At 36.8% G+C, this 20,719-nt stretch overlaps 1 protein-coding gene across 3 annotated transcripts in view; it reads left to right on the plus strand.

The window, feature by feature from the left end:
* The first annotated feature begins 9,723 nt into the window (after window positions 1–9,723).
* LOC111507337 (equilibrative nucleoside transporter 3) overlaps window positions 9,724–20,719 on the plus strand; it is a 69,532-nt gene continuing 58,536 nt past the window's right edge. For all 3 annotated transcript variants that reach the window (XM_074178182.1, XM_074178183.1, XM_074178184.1), the window contains exons 1-3: window positions 9,724–9,871; window positions 12,988–13,139; window positions 15,671–15,917. In XM_074178182.1, the coding sequence (XP_074034283.1) occupies window positions 9,829–9,871; window positions 12,988–13,139; window positions 15,671–15,917 (442 nt within the window). In that variant the 5' untranslated portion in view covers window positions 9,724–9,828. The remainder of the gene's footprint in view (window positions 9,872–12,987; window positions 13,140–15,670; window positions 15,918–20,719) is intronic.

Consider the following 20,719-nt stretch of genomic DNA (forward strand, 5'->3'; position numbering starts at 1 on the left):
AGTATATACCGAGCGGTTCGAAAGTTCTACCGTAAATGAATTCGGGAAATTGATCTATCCATCATCAGTCCCTAACGATTCTGTGTCAGTGTGAAGAGTCACAATTTTGATAACGTAACACAACAAAATTATTGAAATCATTGAAAATCCTCTTCGGAAAACAATTTATGAAAAAGTTCATATAGCAACTAGATTTATTTTCTAGTACAGGTTTTTTCATAAAACAAAACATATTACTCAAAAAATAACATGTGTTTGGGATCTGATTCTCAACAAGTTACGACCAGACGATGATCAAGTAGCACAAATGAACAAAATAAGGCAGAAACTATCTGGAACGGATCACTATTCAATCAGATTTCCCCTCTTAAAAAACGATGGAATGTTTGGAAAATTCCGGGACTCATTATATATCAATAAAAATTGACAATTTAGTTCTTTCGGTTTTCCTTCATAGCATTTCAAATGAAACTGGACACTCATCAGTCTTCATCTGTTATTTAAGCATTTCAAACTGAAAAAATGTTCTCAAATATCATCAAAAATATTCCAAATTTCAGATTATTCATAGAGCCTCACTTTCATTCACAAAAAGTAATTTTTATGTAGCCCATTGAGATGAACTGTATCCTCAAGAGACTTCAAGGCAGTCAGTTGCAGAACGAAGCTTCGACAAGATTCGGCCTCGGTCTGTCACTGCAAGGAAACTAGTCGAGATGAACAGAGTACCGTAATCCAACACTAGGCAGCGCGAACTTTATTGATGAGTTTTCAATTCAGATTAACAAAAATTAATATCAAATTATTCGTTTCTCTAGTGATCGTTATCTCGATAATTGGTACGAATGAAAAATTGAATTGAACATTGGTAGATTTTGCATCATCTGGAAAAAAATATTACTGGAGTTCTATCCCAATACCAAACCGTTATTTTCATTTTCAACACCTCGACACGTCTTGAAATCAGCCAGCGATCATTTTCAAGGAATATATTGAACTAAAACTACATACAATGTTGTCCTCATTTATATCATATATACTCTGCTAGCTACTTGCGTCTCAATTGTCTCAAAATCAAACCCACCACCCGAAACTAAAGCATTCTGAGGTGCACCATTTCAAAATCACTGGTTATGCACTAGAAATTTACTTAAATGCATCGCTAACGGGGTGGGGAAGTGCAAATGATTTCTGGATCGTGGAAGAAAAAGAGATGCATATTGATTACTTCGAAAATGTTTTGCCAAAGATAAAAGACATTGTCGTATTTTTGTTCGTATCGACAATACTACAGCAATTTCACTGATCAACAGAATGAGGAGTTGAATACGAATATTTGGGAATGGTGCGAAAGAAAAATTGTGGTTTTTGCGACATAGATTGACACAAGAGGAAATATTCCAGCAGATAGGGCTCCAAAGACTTCTATTATTAGATACTGAGTATTCTATGAATAGTCAGGTTCATAAAATAATAAGAAGAAGTTTTGGTGGACATTGAATTGACTCATTCACATCATTTATTAATAAAATATGTTAAACATTCATATCATGACACAAAGACCCTGAATCATTAGCGGTAGATGCTTTTACAATCTCATGGTCGAACACCTATGGCTATGAATTTTCACCATTTCCTCTCACAACACGTGTTTTGGGAAAGATAGTTTTGGAAGAAGCTGAAGTAATCATGGTTGTCCTATTATGGCCTTAACAACCATGGTACCCGCTTTTCCAAAACTTACAAAACTCATTCAGATATTCTATATTTTGGTCTTGTGAAGTCATTCTTTCTGTTTCCTTTCATGAAATCACATCCTATGCACAAGAACCTCACCCTGGCTGTAGGGACATTATACGAAGGTCGTTCATATTAAAAGATGTTCCTGAATCAAGCATCTCCACTATAATATTCTCAATTGGGGAGGACACTCACAGAGTGAACCTAATGAGGAAGCATCTTATGCGACATTGAATACTCATCGCTCAGCCCTAACACTACTTTTTTGCTGAAATTTATGAAAAAATTTGACGAAGATTTTTGAATTACTCGTATCCTTGTGATCCTATTCAAGTTCTGTTATATCTTGACATTTTATGTCTCTTACCAAAACTGTATCTAGTGAACGTAAATATTTATGAAAACAAAAAATTTTGATTTTTTATATCGAGTGTCTTGGAAACTAGTGCACCAAATTGAAAACAACCTCTCATAATTTTTTTCTTTATTAATGGAAAGCCTGAAATTTGTATTGCATGTACCCTGTCACATTATTCATAAACAACCAAACCATTCAGGATGAATGAAGAAAATGAAATGCTTTTTCTAACACACAAAAAACCTTATCACAATGTGTGAAATCTTTAATGGCGCTGGTTCATTCAATTATAAGAATGATAAGAATTAAAGGACCAGGGAGATCACTCCCAATCAATGCAAAATGACGACGAACAGTTGGGTCCACTCACCTGTTGTTCTGTCGACGGATAGGATGTCCACAAGGCTTCGAATGTGTGTTCTTCTGCTGCACAACATTCTAGAGTTTCGATTTTACACATATAGCAATCATATAGCTAATCACAAAATGCGGGAAAAATACTTTTTAAGCGGAGTACCAATTTGCGGAGCGAAAAATGGCCGTATTCCTTTTTCTTCTCACCGCGCATGTCTGAGTTTTCCCCAACTGCATTTGCGCGGTGAAAGAATCCCGTGTAGTTATAGGGAAAAAATAATAACACCCAAAAAATAAAAGTGAAAATTTCCTCACTCAACCTTTGCATTTAGGAAGGTAATGAAACAAAAATAATACTAAACTCAAAAAATAATATGATAAGGTGAACCGTAAACATTCCGGCCACCCAAAAAGGGGTATTTGACCCTTTTTTAATGCGAAATTTCAACTTCTGGTAGAGGGCATAACTTTACCAGAGGTCTTTTGAATTCACTACCATCTGCAGTGCGGATCGTAGCAACGCGACAAATATCATCTGCACCTGGGTGCAGAGCTGTAATTCTGGCAAGATTCCATTTCGAAGGAGAAACATTATCTTGCTTTATTATTACTAAAGTACCAAGTTTGGGAGGAGGCGAGGTGGGAGCAAACCATTTCGCCTTTTGTTGCAAGGTATGTAAATACTCTGTATGCCATCGTGACCAAAAATCCTGATGGAGTCGTTGTAAAAGTTGCCATCGGCTAAGCTGATTCAATTTCAAGTGGGACAAATCTGGATCAGGTAACGCAGAAATAGGTTCCAGGGTTAAAAAGTGACCCGGTGTTAACACGGAAAAATCATTGGCATCTGAACTGATGGGTGTTAAAGGGCGGCTGTTTAGCAAACCCTTAATCTGAACGAGTACTGTGTAAAATTCTTCGTAATTTAAAATCTGTTCACCAATTACTCGCTTCAAATGCGTTTTTACTGACTTGACTCCAGCTTCTACCAATCCCGAAAAATGTGGAGCAGAAGGAGGTTGAAGATGCCATTCTATTGCGAGAGAATTTGCTGCATTTCTCAACATGTTTTGAATTAATTTGTTACCACCAACGAAAGCTGTACCGTTGTCAGAATAACATTTTATTACAGGACCTCTTCGTGAAATCAAACGCCGGAAGGCACACAAAAACGTCTCACTAGACAAATCTCCCGATAGTTCTAAGTGTAATGCTTTAGTAGCAAAACAACAAAACACGACCACGTACGATTTGAACGTTTTTGAAGAGCGAATCTTCATTGCTTTCGTTGTGAAAGGACCACAGTGATCGATTGCAACAACTGAAAAACTGCGAAGGTGAGAAATGCGTAAGCGGGGTAGAGAACCCATTGGAGGCTGATATGGTTTTGGGTTCAAACGCCAGCATTTTAGGCATTTTGAAATGATGCTGTATATAGCGCGTTTTGGCGACAAGATCCAAAAATGTTGAATTAATAAAAATTGTAAGGTCTGCGCACCGGGGTGTAAATAGACTTTATGATAGTATTCTATGATCAAAGTGGTAAGCCGACAACCTTTTGGTAAAAGTACGGGGTGTTTTTGATCATAGTTTAGGTCTGAGTGTTCGAGACGACCTCCGACTCGTATAATATTATGGGAATCAATAAATACTCCTAATTTTTTATGGGCCTTTGGAATCGATCTTTTATTTTTCATATTATTTATCAGATCCGAAAAATATTTTTGTTGAGTATATCTTACTAAAAATAAAGTAGATTGTTGTAATTCACAACTTGTAAGTACACACGTTCTGCAAAAATCGCGATTTGATTTTTTAGAGTTGAAAAGAAAACGTAAATAGTAAGCAATAATTCTTTGTACTTTCGAAAATGAAGAGAAGCGGGTCAGTATTTTTTCGAAAGGGTCGAATTCTGGTTCGGAAGTTACAAGAAAGGTATTTCTTTCTTCAGAAAACACTTCAGGGGGTGCACTATCAAATTTGAATATAGATTTTGGCCATTGGTTACAGGGTAATGCAAGCCATGGCGGACCTTTCAATCATAAATTATTTTCTAAGAACTCTGAAGGTAATTGTCCCCTTGAAGCAGTGTCACTAGGATTATTTTGCGAGTCAATATGATGCCATGATTCTGGTGATAATAATTCTTGAATGCGCGCAACACGATTTCCGACAAATGTTTTCCATTTATATGCAGGTCCTTTAATCCAATGCAGAGCAATTGAAGAGTCAGTCCACGCATACAATCTAGAAAACACTATTTTATTGTGAAAAGTTTTCAAAACGTAGGAAACTAATTCACTTAGAAGAACACAAGCAGTTAATTCAAGTTTTGGAATTGACAAATTTTTCAAAGGACTAAGGCGAGACTTAGCAATAACAAAATATATATCACATTTTTCATTTTCAGTTATTCGAAAATGAATTACCGTGGCATACGCCTTCATTGAGGCATCTCCGAATGCATGCAATTGCACTTCCGAGTTCTGTTTGATTCCAATCAAGCGAGGAATTCGAACCTTCTCAAGTAGTAAAAACTCATCTTTTAACTGTGACCACCTTTCGCGAATTTCAAGTGGTGGTTCATCATCCCATTGAAGACCTAATGTATGTAAAATTTGCATAAAGGATTTCGCGAATAAAGTGACAGGACTAAGAAATCCTAACGGATCATACAGACGTGCAATTTGACTTAAAATATTCCGTTTGGTGCATTTGCATTCTGTGGTATCGACTGTGAAACAAAATATGTCATCTTGTGGAAACCACTGAAGACCCAAGATTTTTAAGATATGCGATTCTGTGTCGAAGTTAACTAAACTTGTTTGAAGTTGCGATTCTGGAATATCTAAAAGTAATTTCTTAGTATTACTCGACCATTTTCCTAGTTCAAAGCCGCCCTTTTTCAGTATTGCAATCAGTTGATCGCGAGCTATCTTTGCTTCCTGAAATGAATTGAAACTCGAACAACAATCATCAACGTAAGTCGAATGTTCTAAAATTCGAGCTCCCAAGGGATAGTTGTCGCGTTCATCTTGTGCTAACTGAAGGATGGTTCGATTCGCAAGAAATGGAGAGCAAGACAACCCAAAAATCACTCTCTCAAACATGTACTCGCGGATAGGTTCGCATTTGGAATTTCTCCATAAAATTCTCTGAAAAGTTTGATGCTTTTCAGCTACTTTAAGCATAGTGAACATAGAGTGAATATCACAAGTGAATGTTATATTACCAAGACAAAAATTTAATAGAATTTGACCAATATCCTTCTGAAGCTTTTGACCAATCAAAAGCGTATCATTTAACGACGGTTGGTTGCCTCTAATTTTGAAACTGCCGTCTAGTACTATGCGGACCTTTCCTGGTTTCACTACCGCGTGATGTGGTATTATAAAACCATTTTGAAGAAGTAGGTTGTCAGGGATAGGTTTGAGAAAACCTTCTTTTAAATAATCAACAATTATTTTTGAATATTCGCGATGTAATTCCTTATTTGCGTACAACCTATTTTCAAGGGACAAAAAACGTTTTGTAGCAAGAGCGCGACATTCTGTGATGTCAAAAAGCGGTTCATTAATATTTTTGAATGGAAGCTCTAGAATATATCTACCAGTAGCGTCACGTGAGTGTGTTTCTCGAAATATTTTCTCGCAGAGTTCATTTTCTGGAGACATCATTTTTTCTCTAGGAATCTCCTCAATTTCCCAGAAGTGCGAAAGAGTCTTATTCAAGTTGAACAAATCTGTTTGTGTCGTAGAACAAAATAAAGTTGTAGCGGTAGTAAATGAAGAGTTCAACTCCGTATATTTTCCGATTAATACGTAACCGAAAATTGTATTTATTGCGATCGGTTCATTCCTTTCGCCCGAAATATGATTGTTAAGTAAAATAAGAGCAAAAATTTCGGCACCTAATAATAAATCTATTGGACCGGGTTCATAAAATTTGGGATCAGCAAGAAACAGATTTTTTATATGGTCAAGGTGCGTATGTTTCAGAGTGCGAGGTGGCATATCTGTGCATATTTTTGGTAAAATGTAAGCATCAATATTCAATATTGGGTTGGAGGTACCAATCGGTTTGATAGAGCAAGAAACTCCACCTTTTGTAGTATATTCCTCCATTTGATTCAAACCTTGAATTTTCAAGGACGATTCGAATCGCGCCAAATGTAGTTTTTTAAAACACTTTTCTGATATGTAATTTGTCTCGGAACCACTGTCAATAAGTGCTCGAACTTTGTGAAAATTACCAAATGAATCCTGAATTTCAAGAAGAGCGGTTGAAAGCAATACACCAGAACGAGATGAAGCGATTCCACAGAAATTTGTAGGCGGCTGCGGGTTTTGCATTTGTAAAGAAATATTTTGTTTTGCTTGCGCTTGCGGTGATGAAAAATTAACATCTGAAGTGGGGTGTGCTCGGGGTAAGGAGCCACTGTTGAATTGCGTATTGAGGGGACTCGTTTGCGGAGGAAGACTGTCTATTTGCGGGACATGAGCGGATTGAGGCGTTGCTCCGATAAATGGAGCACTAGTGGCGAAAAGACTGTCAGTGGCGTGCAAGTTTTGCGGATAATATTGGGAATTATTCGTTGCAGAATTGAACTGCGGATTGTAAATGGAATTGTTGGGATTTTGCGGACTAGTAACACTAGTGGGTTGATTATTACGTGACGTATTTATGCATATCATTGTGTGATGTCTTGAAAAGCAGGATCGACAGTTAGATTGCGAACGGCACATCTCAGAGGTATGACGATCTGAGAGGCAGTTTAAACACCATTTGTTAGCGTGGGCAAGGCTTAGACGTTCTGGTGGTGATTTATTTTGGAACTGAGGACATTTATAAATGAAGTGATCAGTTGATTTACAGAATGTACATGAATAAGTGGTGCTTTTCTTTGCATTTACAAAAAACGTGTTTGCCTGACGCGGTTTCAACTGAAATGAATTAGAACCTTTGGTTTTGTTTTCAGGCTTGCAATGTAATTGACTATTTGACGTTTTTTGTGATTTTAAAGAAGAAGAAAATTCTACAGTCTCTAATGCGTGACAGTGATTTACAATGAATGATTTCAAATCATCGTATTGTGGAAAGGTTCCTTTGTTTGGATTACCGTATTGAATTTCAAATTTAGTTAACAGATCATCATTTAAATGCTTGGAAAGCATATAGAATAGTAAAAAATCACTCTGTTTTATAGGTAATTTCATTTTTTCCAAAGCAGAAATATTTTCAGTGAAAATATCTACAAGAGAACGTAAAGCTTTCGAGTTATTAGAATTAGTAACGATAGGTGCGTTATCTAGCGACTGTAAATGGGCGAATGCGATTAAGCGTGGTCGATCGTAACGTTCGATTAGAGCGTCAAGAGCAGCCTTATAGTTCAGTGCGGATGCGGAATTGCTTTGGACAACAGCCTTTGCAGGACCCTCCAAGGCGTCCATCAGATGCGAGTATTTTTCGACGTCAGAGCGGTCGTCGTCTCCGTCAACGACTAAAGAAAAAATTTCATAAAAATGGCGGAATTGTTTAAGATCTCCTGAAAATTTGGGTATTTTGAGTGGATTCAGCTTAGCAGAAGGCTTACTCGGTTGTGGTGTGGAAAGAACAGGTTTTTGGTCAGTTTGGAATACAGTATGGTACGAAGCATACACTTCTGAAGCGTCGTTTTCAAATTCTTTGCGAAGGTTTTCTTCGGCATCGGTGTCTTCGTTTTCCATAATGCAAGCCAAGCTTATTGTACTCGAATGGTGAATATAAAACTGTTTTTTCACCTCATCAAAGGCCGAATATGCCATTTGAAACTGTAGTTTTGCTTGCTCACTTGTTGAAGCATTCATGGCGAATTTTTTGAGTTCACGCATTTGATAGTAATAAATTTGGCGAATCGCCTTATATTGTTTCAGTTTGTTAGCGTTTGAAGACATATTTTATTTTATTACTTGAGATAGCGAAAAAATATCTGTACGCCATTGGTGATAGCAAATGAAAAGGCAAAACTCTGCGTATCGTATGACCTTGAAAATAATTAGGAAACTGATAAGAACAAAATAAATGGCACTGAATACCTGCCTATTGGGTGACCTTGAAAGGCAGATAAATTAATGAATTTATTTTCAAGAACATATAATTATTAGATGTGAGGAAATCTACACAATTTTTTGGGATCCGGCCGAAGTGGCCATGTGAAATCTTTAATGGCGCTGGATCATTCAATTATAAGAATAATAAGAATTAAAGGACCAGGGAGATCACTCCCAATCAATGCAAAATGACGACGAACAGTTGGGTCCACTCACCTGTTGTTCTGTCGACGGATAGGATGTCCACAAGGCTTCGAATGTGTGTTCTTCTGCTGCACAACATTCTAGAGTTTCGATTTTACACATATAGCAATCATATAGCTAATCACAAAATGCGGGAAAAATACTTTTTAAGCGGAGTACCAATTTGCGGAGCGAAAAATGGCCGTATTCCTTTTTCTTCTCACCGCGCATGTCTGAGTTTTCCCCAACTGCATTTGCGCGGTGAAAGAATCCCGTGTAGTTATAGGGAAAAAATAATAACACCCAAAAAATAAAAGTGAAAATTTCCTCACTCAACCTTTGCATTTAGGAAGGTAATGAAACAAAAATAATACTAAACTCAAAAAATAATATGATAAGGTGAACCGTAAACATTCATCACAAACCGTAAGTAGGTGGATTAGAAGTGTTCTAGAAGAAAGTGGCATACGCATTAATATATTCAAAAGCCATTCAACTCGACATGCAACAACTTCTGCAGCTGTCCGTGTTGGTACCGATATAAAATTATGCTAATAATAAAATTTCCTTAGTAGAAGACAAGAGAAGACAAAAAGAGAAAACAAAATCATGGAAAAATATTCCCAGATACAACTCTTCAACATAAGTCAAGTAGAGATCTAAGAGTTGCAATATCACATGTTCAATTCACAATAAAGAAAAAGGCTGGATATGAAAGTTTTCAAGTTCATCTGCCATCTTTCTTCATAAATGATTTTTTTCAATAAGCTTTTCTGTATATAATCGTTTTCAGTGCTGTCAATTGATTACCTCAAAAATTTGATTTCGAAAAACTCAAAGTCTATGTTGAAAAAATAGAAAAAATAATCACTTTAAATCCATTCGAAAAACAATAATTGAAAATATTATTTTCACGAACAATCAGCACTTGACAAAGTTTGATAAAACACTAATCTCATTATCATTATCATCATTACTGATTCATAATACTGATTTGATAATTTTCTCGATCAGACGCCCAAATCATGTTGTTGATGAATCGTTGCTCTGAACGAAAAATCTATGAATACTTTTTAATAAAATAGAACGAACTGAAACATTGATATGGCTGACCTGAAACAGTATAATGAGGTATTTGAAAGGAAAGGTAAGTGAAAATTGAAATTAATATTGTTACTGAATATGATTTGATATCACTGCAATACTTGATGCAAATTGGATGCAACAAATCTGCTCATTTAAGTGAAAAAACAAAATTTGACAGCAACTTCATTTGTTTTCGAATATCCTTTTTAGAGGATGTTCGAAACTCAACTAATAAAGAGTAGTAGACACGATGACATCTCCTCCTATTGAGCTGTCATCTATCGGATCGACAAAAGACATAATTCCCAAATATCAGAAAATAACGGAGCTTTCCAAGACGGTGAACTGCAAAGCAGAACTTCAACATCGACTAAATCGACGAGTACATCTAACTGCAAGGCAGCTAGTTGAATTCTTGATCAAACAGCGCTATTTTTACCCACCATTTCTCATCAGTAGTTATCATCAATTATCTCATCAATTATCTTTGATATTGGATTGACTCTTTAATCGATCCCATAGATGAAACGTCCGTGGGCGTGAGTGTTAATGCCCTAACTTCCAGAAGATTACTTCCAGCCTTGTCCTTTTCAGGATAGTTCGGTGTTCAGCCTAGCACAAAACACAGTCTGGCACAAAACTAGTAACAATTAGTAGCAAAATCCTCACCAGACTGACTGGTTCGTCTTTTCTGTAGTTTATATTACGCAGTAACTTTTGATAGTGAACGTTTCAGTTCTCTTTTCATTACAGCTCCAGTAGGCTTTCTATCAGTTCAGCTTTGCTCATTTGTCGAATTGTGAAAGATTATAGCTAATATATCTAACAGTTTTTGATTCACATTTTTTTCCATTTTGTCATTTCATCCGCACTTAGATTTGAGTTAGTTGATCTAGATAAATGTCTCCAAACCGGATAGAATAATGACAGTACAGACAATTCCGCTTCGATATATTTGTTGGGTGTTAAAATGGACACCAATATGTCTTGGCATAATCATGTTGCTGGAATTGCAAAGGCTGCTTCTCGAAAATTCAAAACACTATTTCGATCCAGAAAACTGTATACACCTCAGCAACTGTGGATGCTTTATAAAGCTCAGATCAGACCTTCTTTGGAGTATCGTTCTCATGTATGGAGCTCGGCCTCTAAGCATACCCTGAAGCTGTTCGATTCCACCACAAGAAAAAAAGCCATCTGCCTGATTGGAGACTTACAATCTTGATAGTCTGGAACATCGGAGAGAAGTTGGAGATTTACCTCTTTCGCGGAAAGTGTTCAAGTGCCTTGGTACATTTGATTCCACCAAGAGCGGTGCATACTGAAAATACGCAACGAACTGTGGCTGCTCATCGTTTTCAGGTTCAACTCAGTACACCACAAACTTCACTGTTCAAGAACTATCTCATTTAGGGAACTGCGTTTATGTGGAATAAACTTCCTGAAAATGTTTTTCCAATTATCGTAAAACAAATTTCTCAAACAGCAACTATGGTTTCTGAGATTGAAGAAAGCTTTTTTTTACCGAAACGCTGATGTTGAACATTTCTGGCAGTTACAGTATCAGTTTTCAGACCGGATGAAATATTAATAATTTGCTTCGATGATCATTAGGAGTAGAAAATAATTCGAAAGAATATGACGATCAGAAAATGAGTTCAATCAAGATTTGCTTTCATTATATTTTAGGGACATACATCATGGATAATCGCTATCTGCTTTTTCAAGGACGAAACACAAGCACTACAGGAAACTCCTTAAGGCGCTTCGAGAGCGGTGCCTGTGCGGTTGGATTTGAATCGCTGGAGATCAAAGCCATTTGGAAAAACGTTCTCAGGAAGTTCATTCCATAAGAAATCTACATGAAAGATTTCTCGAAAAGTGAAATTCGAGGTGCACTGAGTCGAACCCCAAAACAATGAGCAGCCACAGTTCATCGCGTATTTCTGATATGTACCGCTCTTGGTGTAATCAAATGTGACAAGTAGAAGTATCTACAGAAGAGAGATAAATCTCCAACTTTTCTTCGATGTTCCAGGCTATCAAGGTTGCAAGTGATGACGGATGGCTCCTCTCTGGATGGAATCCAGCAGCCTCAGTATGCTTAAGGGCGGAGCTCCATACATGCTTTATAAGACATCAAACGTTGCTGGGGTGAATACAGTTTTCTGGTTCGGAACAGTTCCAAGCTTTTGAGAAGCGGAATTGTCTGACCTGACTTTATAATCTGCTGACATGTTATCTGCTTCATCATACTACAACAGTACCCTCAACTTTAGTATGTATCACTGTAGGTTTGGCGGAGTAATCTCTACTCATTCAAACCAAATTTAGTTCATTTAGTATGGAAGGTAACATATATAACTCAAGCTCACAAGAGTACATGTACATTGTACAACGTTTCTGAGAATATTTGTTTCGATTATATAACGAATGGCTATAGCAAAAATCGAATGTAATTTATAAACCATAAGGAGTAGTTGTTTCTAAAGGGGTTTTCTTTCAGTTTGTTTCTGAGAGAAACTCCTGCATGCAATGAAACAGTTTTCTCTGTTGTAACTTTTTCTTTCGTTATTTGGAGGTTTTCCACATTTTTTAATGAATGATGGATGAAATGAGAACCTGAGAGCTTCTTTGCAGAAGATTTCTGATTCATTACGAGCACCCATTTTTGTTTCTTCAAGTCGGTCAATGCCTTATTCTCAACTTCCTCATAGTTTCACATTCAACTTTTTTCATTTGATTTATTCAACTTTTGTTCATATATACTCATGTTCTGAATTGATTTTTGTTCACACTTTTATTTTATCACATATTCATTTCATACCCTCCTCGGAAATCACCATTTTTTTTTGCTTTGCGAAGAATAAAAACTCAAAGTCGTCTCCACAGTTTTTATTTTTCACAAATCTACTGCACTCCACTTTGAGACATAATGGACTTCCATCAGAGGTTAACTGTTTTTGCGTTGTGATAAAATAATCAACTCAACAAATACTAACAAGACTTTGTTACAAACACCTTGAGCGTTGACTTTTGTGAATGGAATTTTTCTCCCAATTTTCAATGCAAAAGGCTCGTTTTCATGTGGTCACCTGTATATTAATGATTACAAGTTGATAAAATGAATGAAAGTATCATAATAGTTATCACTTATATCAGATTTATTCATTGCAGCTTCTCTTCTGTCCACGGAAAAATTTTCCCAGAAACTGGATAATCCACCAGCACCACCTCCAGAAGATAAATATTATTTTATCATGACCTTTTTCGTGCTTCTTGGATTCGCAATAATGATACCGTTTACCTTTCTCCTTACGGCTACAGATGTACGTATTCCATATTATTTATTCTTCTCACTTTACGATACTCCAATTCGAATATTTTTTGGCATACCTGTACCATAACATTATATTGTGTACAACAGAGACAAATATCAAAGCCGGTGCATTCATTGTCAATATAATCGACTGTTATTGCCACTATTCATTATGATTCCTGAACTTTGTTTCGAATACAGTTATCGATACTCATTCGTAGATGTTATTTTTTAATAACAGAGACCAGAAATATAGAAAAGTGTTTCAATATCAGTGGTATCAAAAATTTATCATCAAGTGTTAATCAGTATACTCATGAATAGATTTGAGAAATCAAGATCATTATTTACATTCTGGACAGCGTGTCCTCAGCTATTTTTACTGAAAGTTTGATAAAGCTTGGTGATGTCAGCATGATGATCTAGTGTATAGTTCCTCATCATTTCAAAGACATCTGAAACATATATCGAAATCAAAAGAAGTGATCCTTGAGACACTCTTGAATCAAATGGTGAGATATTTGTACATCTGTTTTTTCACCAGCAAAGTTATCTTCGCATTAATCAGGTTGGAATCAGGTTGGAAAAATATTCCCTTACCCTTTCAACTTAGGTTCGTCAGGGAGCGAATGATTTGAAACTGTAGGTTTTTGGTTGCGATATTGAGGTCAGTGACCTCTATGCGTCTCTGGCCCTGTGTATCCCTTCCTGACTGGGATATTGAATGAACAAACTGTTCACTTCAACGTACATCGTGGGGCCTTCACTAACTGAGCGACTGAATTACGTCGTGAACTAACGTGACTTGGAATCTCTCCACTTTTTATTTTTATTTTCTTTTTTTCATTTCTTCATTTTTATTTATTCAATTGTTCTATTTTTATTTGTATTTTATTACACTTCCTTTAAGGTTTACTTTGGTTAATATAATTGTTATTTTCATCTATTCATTTTCAATTCTTCTTTTTTTTTTTAGTTGTTTCAGGGATTTCAAATCATTTTATATAGTAGACAATGGAAGTCCGAACTAGTGAAATTCAAAGAGTTTCTTTATCTGATCCAGAGTGGAACAGATGTCACTAACCTTCGACAGATGGCCTTGGCCGCTCCAGAATAGCTCATACCCGGGCGTGTTACAGATGCTCCGGCAGGATGCTCCAGGTGTGGGTGAAAATTTCGGGGGGCACTCTGGTCCTCTTGCGAACATTAGGAAACTCAGGACAACCGCGGTAGTTTGCAGTAGGCTTACCCTTGCAATTATTATACTCAGGCCGATCTGCGCGTGGCTTTTTGCACTCAGCTGAAAGGTGTCTGCCGGCGCACTCGACGTAAATGATGATTTTGATCAACATTTTGGATCAAACAATTTTTGGGGCCACCTTGTATGGTGGAGATTGACTTGGCTCCAATATCAGAACCATCACTCACGTCAACGTCATTCACATACCCTCCACAGAGGATTCACTGGTTGATAGCTCTGACTCGGACAAGTTTCGAGCCACTTCCCGAAGTTTGACTAACTTTTAGTCGATTTTTTTAGCTTAGTGCCTCTATTTTCGACCGCCTGAGAGGCTGATTTGAATGAAAAAGGAAGAGGAGGAAAAGGTAACCTTTGCTTTTTGTTTGCCGGTTCATTCAACTCAGTCGTGTTTATATTTTCCTCTGGCTGACCAAAGTGGACGGAGTCAGCGGGGGTATTTACGGAGAAAACCTGCCGCGACGGACAATTAAGAATCTCCTTGACTCCTGGTCGAGTACAAGGACGCTCCCCAATCGTCGACCCAGGAGTGCCCTTTAACAGTTTTGTTGCGCTCAGGCCTAGGCGATTAAGCAAAAGGGCTTTAAAACCAATCACGTCACCCCTGTCACTGGCTAACAGAACATCTCCATACTGCTATCAAAACTCACAACTTTGGTTTTCCCAAGAGTTAGCAAATGATATCGTGAACAGTTTCGTGACAGAACGTACTCACCAGAAATCTGGAGGGTTCTTGCGCACTATAACCAACGCACAAACTAACACTGAGTGGAATAACACCTGGTGAACGGCTGAACATTCACCAGAAACAATGGTCTTTGTGAAAATTTGAGAACAAAAAAGTTCGTTAGTTACTTTGACAGCTAACATCAGATTATTTCCGTTTTTTATCAGTGCGGAAGTTCTTTTTATATATATTTGGTGGAAGTTTTCTTTTCATTTGTCACTGACCACTTTTTGTTTTGAAATCCGTCGAATTTGAAATTTAAACTCCTAGGTGTTTGGGAAAGCAATATACGGTCAATAACTAATGAATGATGGCGTAACCATACTAATTCTTGGCTTGAAATGCGCATTAGTTCTCAATGTGTTTGTTGCCTTATTCTCCTTTCTCTTTTTTTAATTCTAGAATTCGAAGAGAGAGGGAAAGTTTCGATGCCCTCTTTTTATCTCTCCATTCCTTTCGCATGCATAAATCGAATAACTGAAATAAAATAGGATGCTGGTATACATACAGTTAATTTGTGTTTTATGTCACTTCAATCAATATTTTGAATTTTCAGTACTGGATGTACAAGTTCAGGGATGTTAGCCAGGAGAATTATGATCCCAATAACAAAACTTTTCTGCAGACTAATTTTGCATCCATATCATCAATGCTGTCATCTGTACCAACAGCTTTAACTACAGTGTTAGTATCTCTTTTTGCCCACAGAATAGATCTCAGATTACGTTTACTTGGTGCCATGATAGCAATGAGTATGTCTTTCATATCTTTCACGATATTGGTGAAAGTAAATACGGATTCTTGTAAGTATATTTGTTGAAATTGCGAAATGAATATCATCATTTGAATATTATGAGTATCTAAGTTAGAGTACACTTTCGTTCTGCTGTTTACATACAAGTTATTCCATTATTTCGATAAACTTTTTTATCATCATTAGAGAAAAACTGCAAAAGGTTTGTAATGACATTTATATTCGAAATTCAGTCAACAAAGTTGACACTTACTGTTTTTGAGGTTGACCGAATCAAAAAAATATGTAAAATTCTTAAAGTTGAAGTATGTTAGTGGAATTGGACAAGTCAACAGGGTAAAATAACTTGTTGCCTCACTAAAGCATGATGATTAATTGATAATGTCTTATTGAAATATTAACTTGTTTAAATTCATGAATCAACAGTGTAAAATCATTAAATTAAAACAGAGAGACAAAAAATATGACACTAAATACCATGAAACACAAAAAACAGTTCTGGTGAAGTGTTATGAGAGACATCTGCCGTTTAGTGTATTGACACACAATGAAACTCAATGCCAAATTATGAATTTCTTCCAAATTTTCATTGAATGTTGGGAAATACTGAATAATTATTTCTGAGCAAAAAAAAGTTGTTGAAATTGATGATTTTTGGTGGCACTTTGATGAATATCAATTCACATAGTTTTGGTTTAGTACAATTTCATGATAGTAGGCAATAAATTCTCAAAAATATCATTGCATTGAAATGAGAACAATGTTGTCAAGTTTGTGATTCTATATATTTCATTATCACTTTTCCTCATCTGTTGGGTATAATTTCCGTGCGTCACTGCGAGAGACAGATTAAGGCAAGAATGTCAGCCAGCTTTGGGAATTAAGTGCCTAGTATTTTGGAATTATAGTATAGTACCCCGATGAGTAGCGACACTCTACCGCTTTCCTTGAATACGATGTTCTCATCGACATATCATCACGACATATTTCTCTTTGAAAGAGACGAAATTAAACATGAACAAATGTCAACAGGGCAAATAAAGTCCACATAAAAGGAGTTACAAAAGGCTGTACAAGTTCCATTGCATCTACCGACACAAAAATTTTCTTCGCCAACTTCTATGTATATCATACCTCTCAAGTAGTGGAAAGTAATTTTCCGATCCCAGTAGATGATATATATTAGAAAGGGACTTTATCATTGAACATAAGTGTAAATTAAATTACAATGATTGGACTATTTCTATGCAGATTTGTAATAATGAAGTAATTTTGCCAATTTTCAATAACCCATACAATGATACTCTTGTTATTCCACCTCGTTGCGAAGTTATAAGAAAAGCAGAGCAATTATGTAATATAACATCTGACGTAATCATCCTAAACCAAGAACTGGCTTCAGGAATTTTTACAGCCAGCAGTATTGCGTAGTCGAATAGCCCATTTGTTAAAGTCTTAAATACGACAATGAAAGTGTGACAATTAAAAATTTCAAAATTGAAACTGAAAACCTACAAAATTTTAATATATTGCATATATCTAAAAAGTGTGTTACTCTTTGGAGAAATTGTTGTCTCAGCTTGAAACTTTAGATAGCTAAAATAATAGTAGTGAGTTAAGGCCGATTTCAGAATTTCCCTCCACCACTTGAAATGACATCTACGTCACATAAAGCAGCCAAACTGACTTTGGAGAGGTGTTTCGAGTTTGACCTTGAACGACCTTGACCTACGTCATACGGAGACGTAGGCAAAGTGACTTTGAGAAGATGTTTTGGGTTTAACCTTGAATGACCTTCATTGATTCCTCATATTTTTGACATGGTGACTTTGACTTCGAATGAATTGGAGCCAGTTTTGCACTCACACGATTCAACGTAACGAAGGTGACTTTGAACGATTGTATCGAGTTTGACATTGAACGACTCTCACCTACGTCACACGATGGAGGCAGGGTGACGTTGAGGTAGTGTTTTTGGGTTTGACCTTGAACGATCTGCATTTATTCACGCGGCTATTTCAAAGATTCGACTTTGAACGACCTTCTGAAATATCATATGCCTTTGCTGGAGTAAATTTGGGGGCGCTCATGTATTTTTTGCCCCTCCCCCACTTCTTGAGTGAGCATATTAACGAGTGGCCGCCCACGAATTGGAGTCAGTTTGATATCGCGCATAGTAATCATCATTTCAAAGATTTGAGGATTCGACTTCGAATGAGCTTTCGCTACATGGACGAATGCTTTTTGGACGGTATTCTGATAATGACCTCATATACGTCACACGAAGTAGCCGAGGTGACTTTGACGCAGTGTTTTGGGTGCAACCTTGAATGACCGCCATTCACTCCCCATGTTTTCGATAAGTTTTGAACCTATACGACACAGCGTATATTGAGGTGGCGTTTCCAGTTTAACCTTGAACGACCTTGACCTGCGTAACATGGCGACGCTGGCAAGGTGATTTTAAGGTAGTGATTTGGGTTTGACATTGAATGACCTTCATTGTTTCATGCGACTATTTCGAAAATTGAAGGATTCGAGCCAGTTACGTAGCTTGAAGTTTTGAATTTATACGACACAACATACCCAAGTTGACATTGAGTGAGGGCGTTTCGAGTTCAACCTTGAACGACCTTCACCTACATCACACGGTGACTCAGGCAAGGTGACTTTGAGGTAGTATTTTAGGTTTGGTATTGACCTTCATTGTTTGATGTGACTATTTCGCAGATTCAAGGAGTCGACATTGAACGATCTGTAGCTTCTTGAATTCCCCTTCAATTTTGGTCCCCGTCAACTTTTTCGTAATGCCGATATTTTTCGATTCAAACCCGAGAAAAAGAGAGGGAAAATGTTATCATCATATCATCACATTTATTTTCGAATTTAGGAGAAAAAAATGTACATCTTCAAAAGTTCCAATAGAGCTCAAAATTACCTTTCCAAAAATGCAGCAGACTTGATGTTTTGCTAGGGTCCTTTTCAGCCCTTTTCAGGGCTACATAATTCATACAAACCGTAGTAGTGGTATTGTCAAACCTGTGGCTACACATTCATACAAACAGTAATAGTAGTAGTTCTAGTGGTAGTATATGGAGCCGTTTTACGACTGAAAATATAAATTTGTATTGAATAGCTCGTTTATTTTCAATTTTACATGAAAAATAGCCATGACAAAAGTTGTACGAAATTGCGTTTTCTACTATTTCGATTTTGGTCAATTTGTTCGTAGGATCGATATTTTCGATTTGAACCCGAGAAATTGATGGGGTAAAATCATTGTATTATCACGTTCATTTTCGATTTCGCGCGGGAAAGTTATGATGAACAAAGTTGTATAAAATGGAATTTCGTATGATTTTGGTTACATCAATTTTTTCATTGGATCAATATTTGGATATAAACTTGAATGACCTTCATCCACTCCCCATATTTTCGACAAGGTAACTTCGACCTCGAATGAACTCGAGTCAGTTGGTCAGCTTGAAGTTTTAAACCAGCACGGCGTTTCGAGTTCAACCTTGAGCCACGCCACACGACGCACGCAAGGTGACTTTGAGGTAGTGTTTTGGATTTGACATTGAATGATTTTCATTGCTTGATGCGGCTATTTCGAAAATTTAAGAATTCGACGTTAAACGATCTTCAGCTGCATAGACGAATGGGCTTTTTGAGTGCGCTCCCAGTTTGACTTTGAGTGAGCTTTCGCAATATCATATGCATTCGCTGATTGAATGACCTCCATTCATTCCACATGTTTTCGAAAAGGTGAATTTGACCTCGAATGAACTCGAGCCAGTTACGCGTCTTGAAGTTTTGAACCTACATGGCACAACGTACCTGAAGTGACATTGGGGGACGTTTTGAGTTTAACCTTGGATGATCTTGACCTACGTCACACAACGACGCAGGCAAGATTATTTTGAGGTAGTGTCTTGAGTTTGACATTTAATGACCTTCATTGTTTGTTACGGCTATTTTGAAATTTTGATGATTCGACATTGAATGACCTTCAGCTTGAATACCCTACAATTTCAGTTCACATCAATTTTTTCGTAATACCGATATTTTCCGATTTAAACCCGAGAAAAAGAGTGGGAAAATATTGTCATTATATCATCACATTTATTTTCGATTTTACGAGAAAAAAAATGTGCATCTTCAAAAGTTTCAATAGAGCTAAAAATTACCTTTCCAAAAATGCACCACACTTGATGTTTTTCTAGAGTCCTTTTTGAAATACAGAGCTTTTAGGTTTTTTCATGTAGACTTTTCAAACGCACACTTTGATCAAGTAGGTACCAAATGCTGAGAAAGCTTATCACAGCACTATTCAAAATGCATAGTTCCAATGAAACTGATAACAATTTATACTTCATATATTCACTACTGATAAATGAAACTTCGACAACACCTAATAATAATAATAAATAACGAACATTTTCTCAGAGGAGGTATTCAAAATGTCTGTACAGCTTCTCCCACACACTTGCGACACCTCTCTTGAACGTTTTTTACCGAAAAAATAAGTTCAATAGAAATGAGAGAAGCAATACTTTGCATTACTGCCGCTTCCAATCCGTATCTAGAATGGGTCGACAAAATAAAAATGAGATCTTTCAACCTTCCCCAGAGGTGAAGAGTCCATAGGCGTTAGGTCCGGACTCTATTAGTCGCATCTAACACTAGTAATAATGATAACAATACAAACAATAGTTGAGATTCATGGTGTTTGTCACGATACACTCATAACGGTATGCTTGAACTACCTTCACCTACGTCACACGACGCAAACAAGGTGACTTTGCGGTAGTGTATTGAGTTTGACCTTGAACAACCTTCATTGACTCA

This window comes from Leptinotarsa decemlineata, unplaced genomic scaffold (genome assembly GCF_025532065.1).
Source record: "Leptinotarsa decemlineata unplaced genomic scaffold, Ldec_3_MD MMD2_tig00003557_RagTag_RagTag, whole genome shotgun sequence".
NCBI classification, from domain to species: domain Eukaryota; kingdom Metazoa; phylum Arthropoda; class Insecta; order Coleoptera; family Chrysomelidae; genus Leptinotarsa; species Leptinotarsa decemlineata.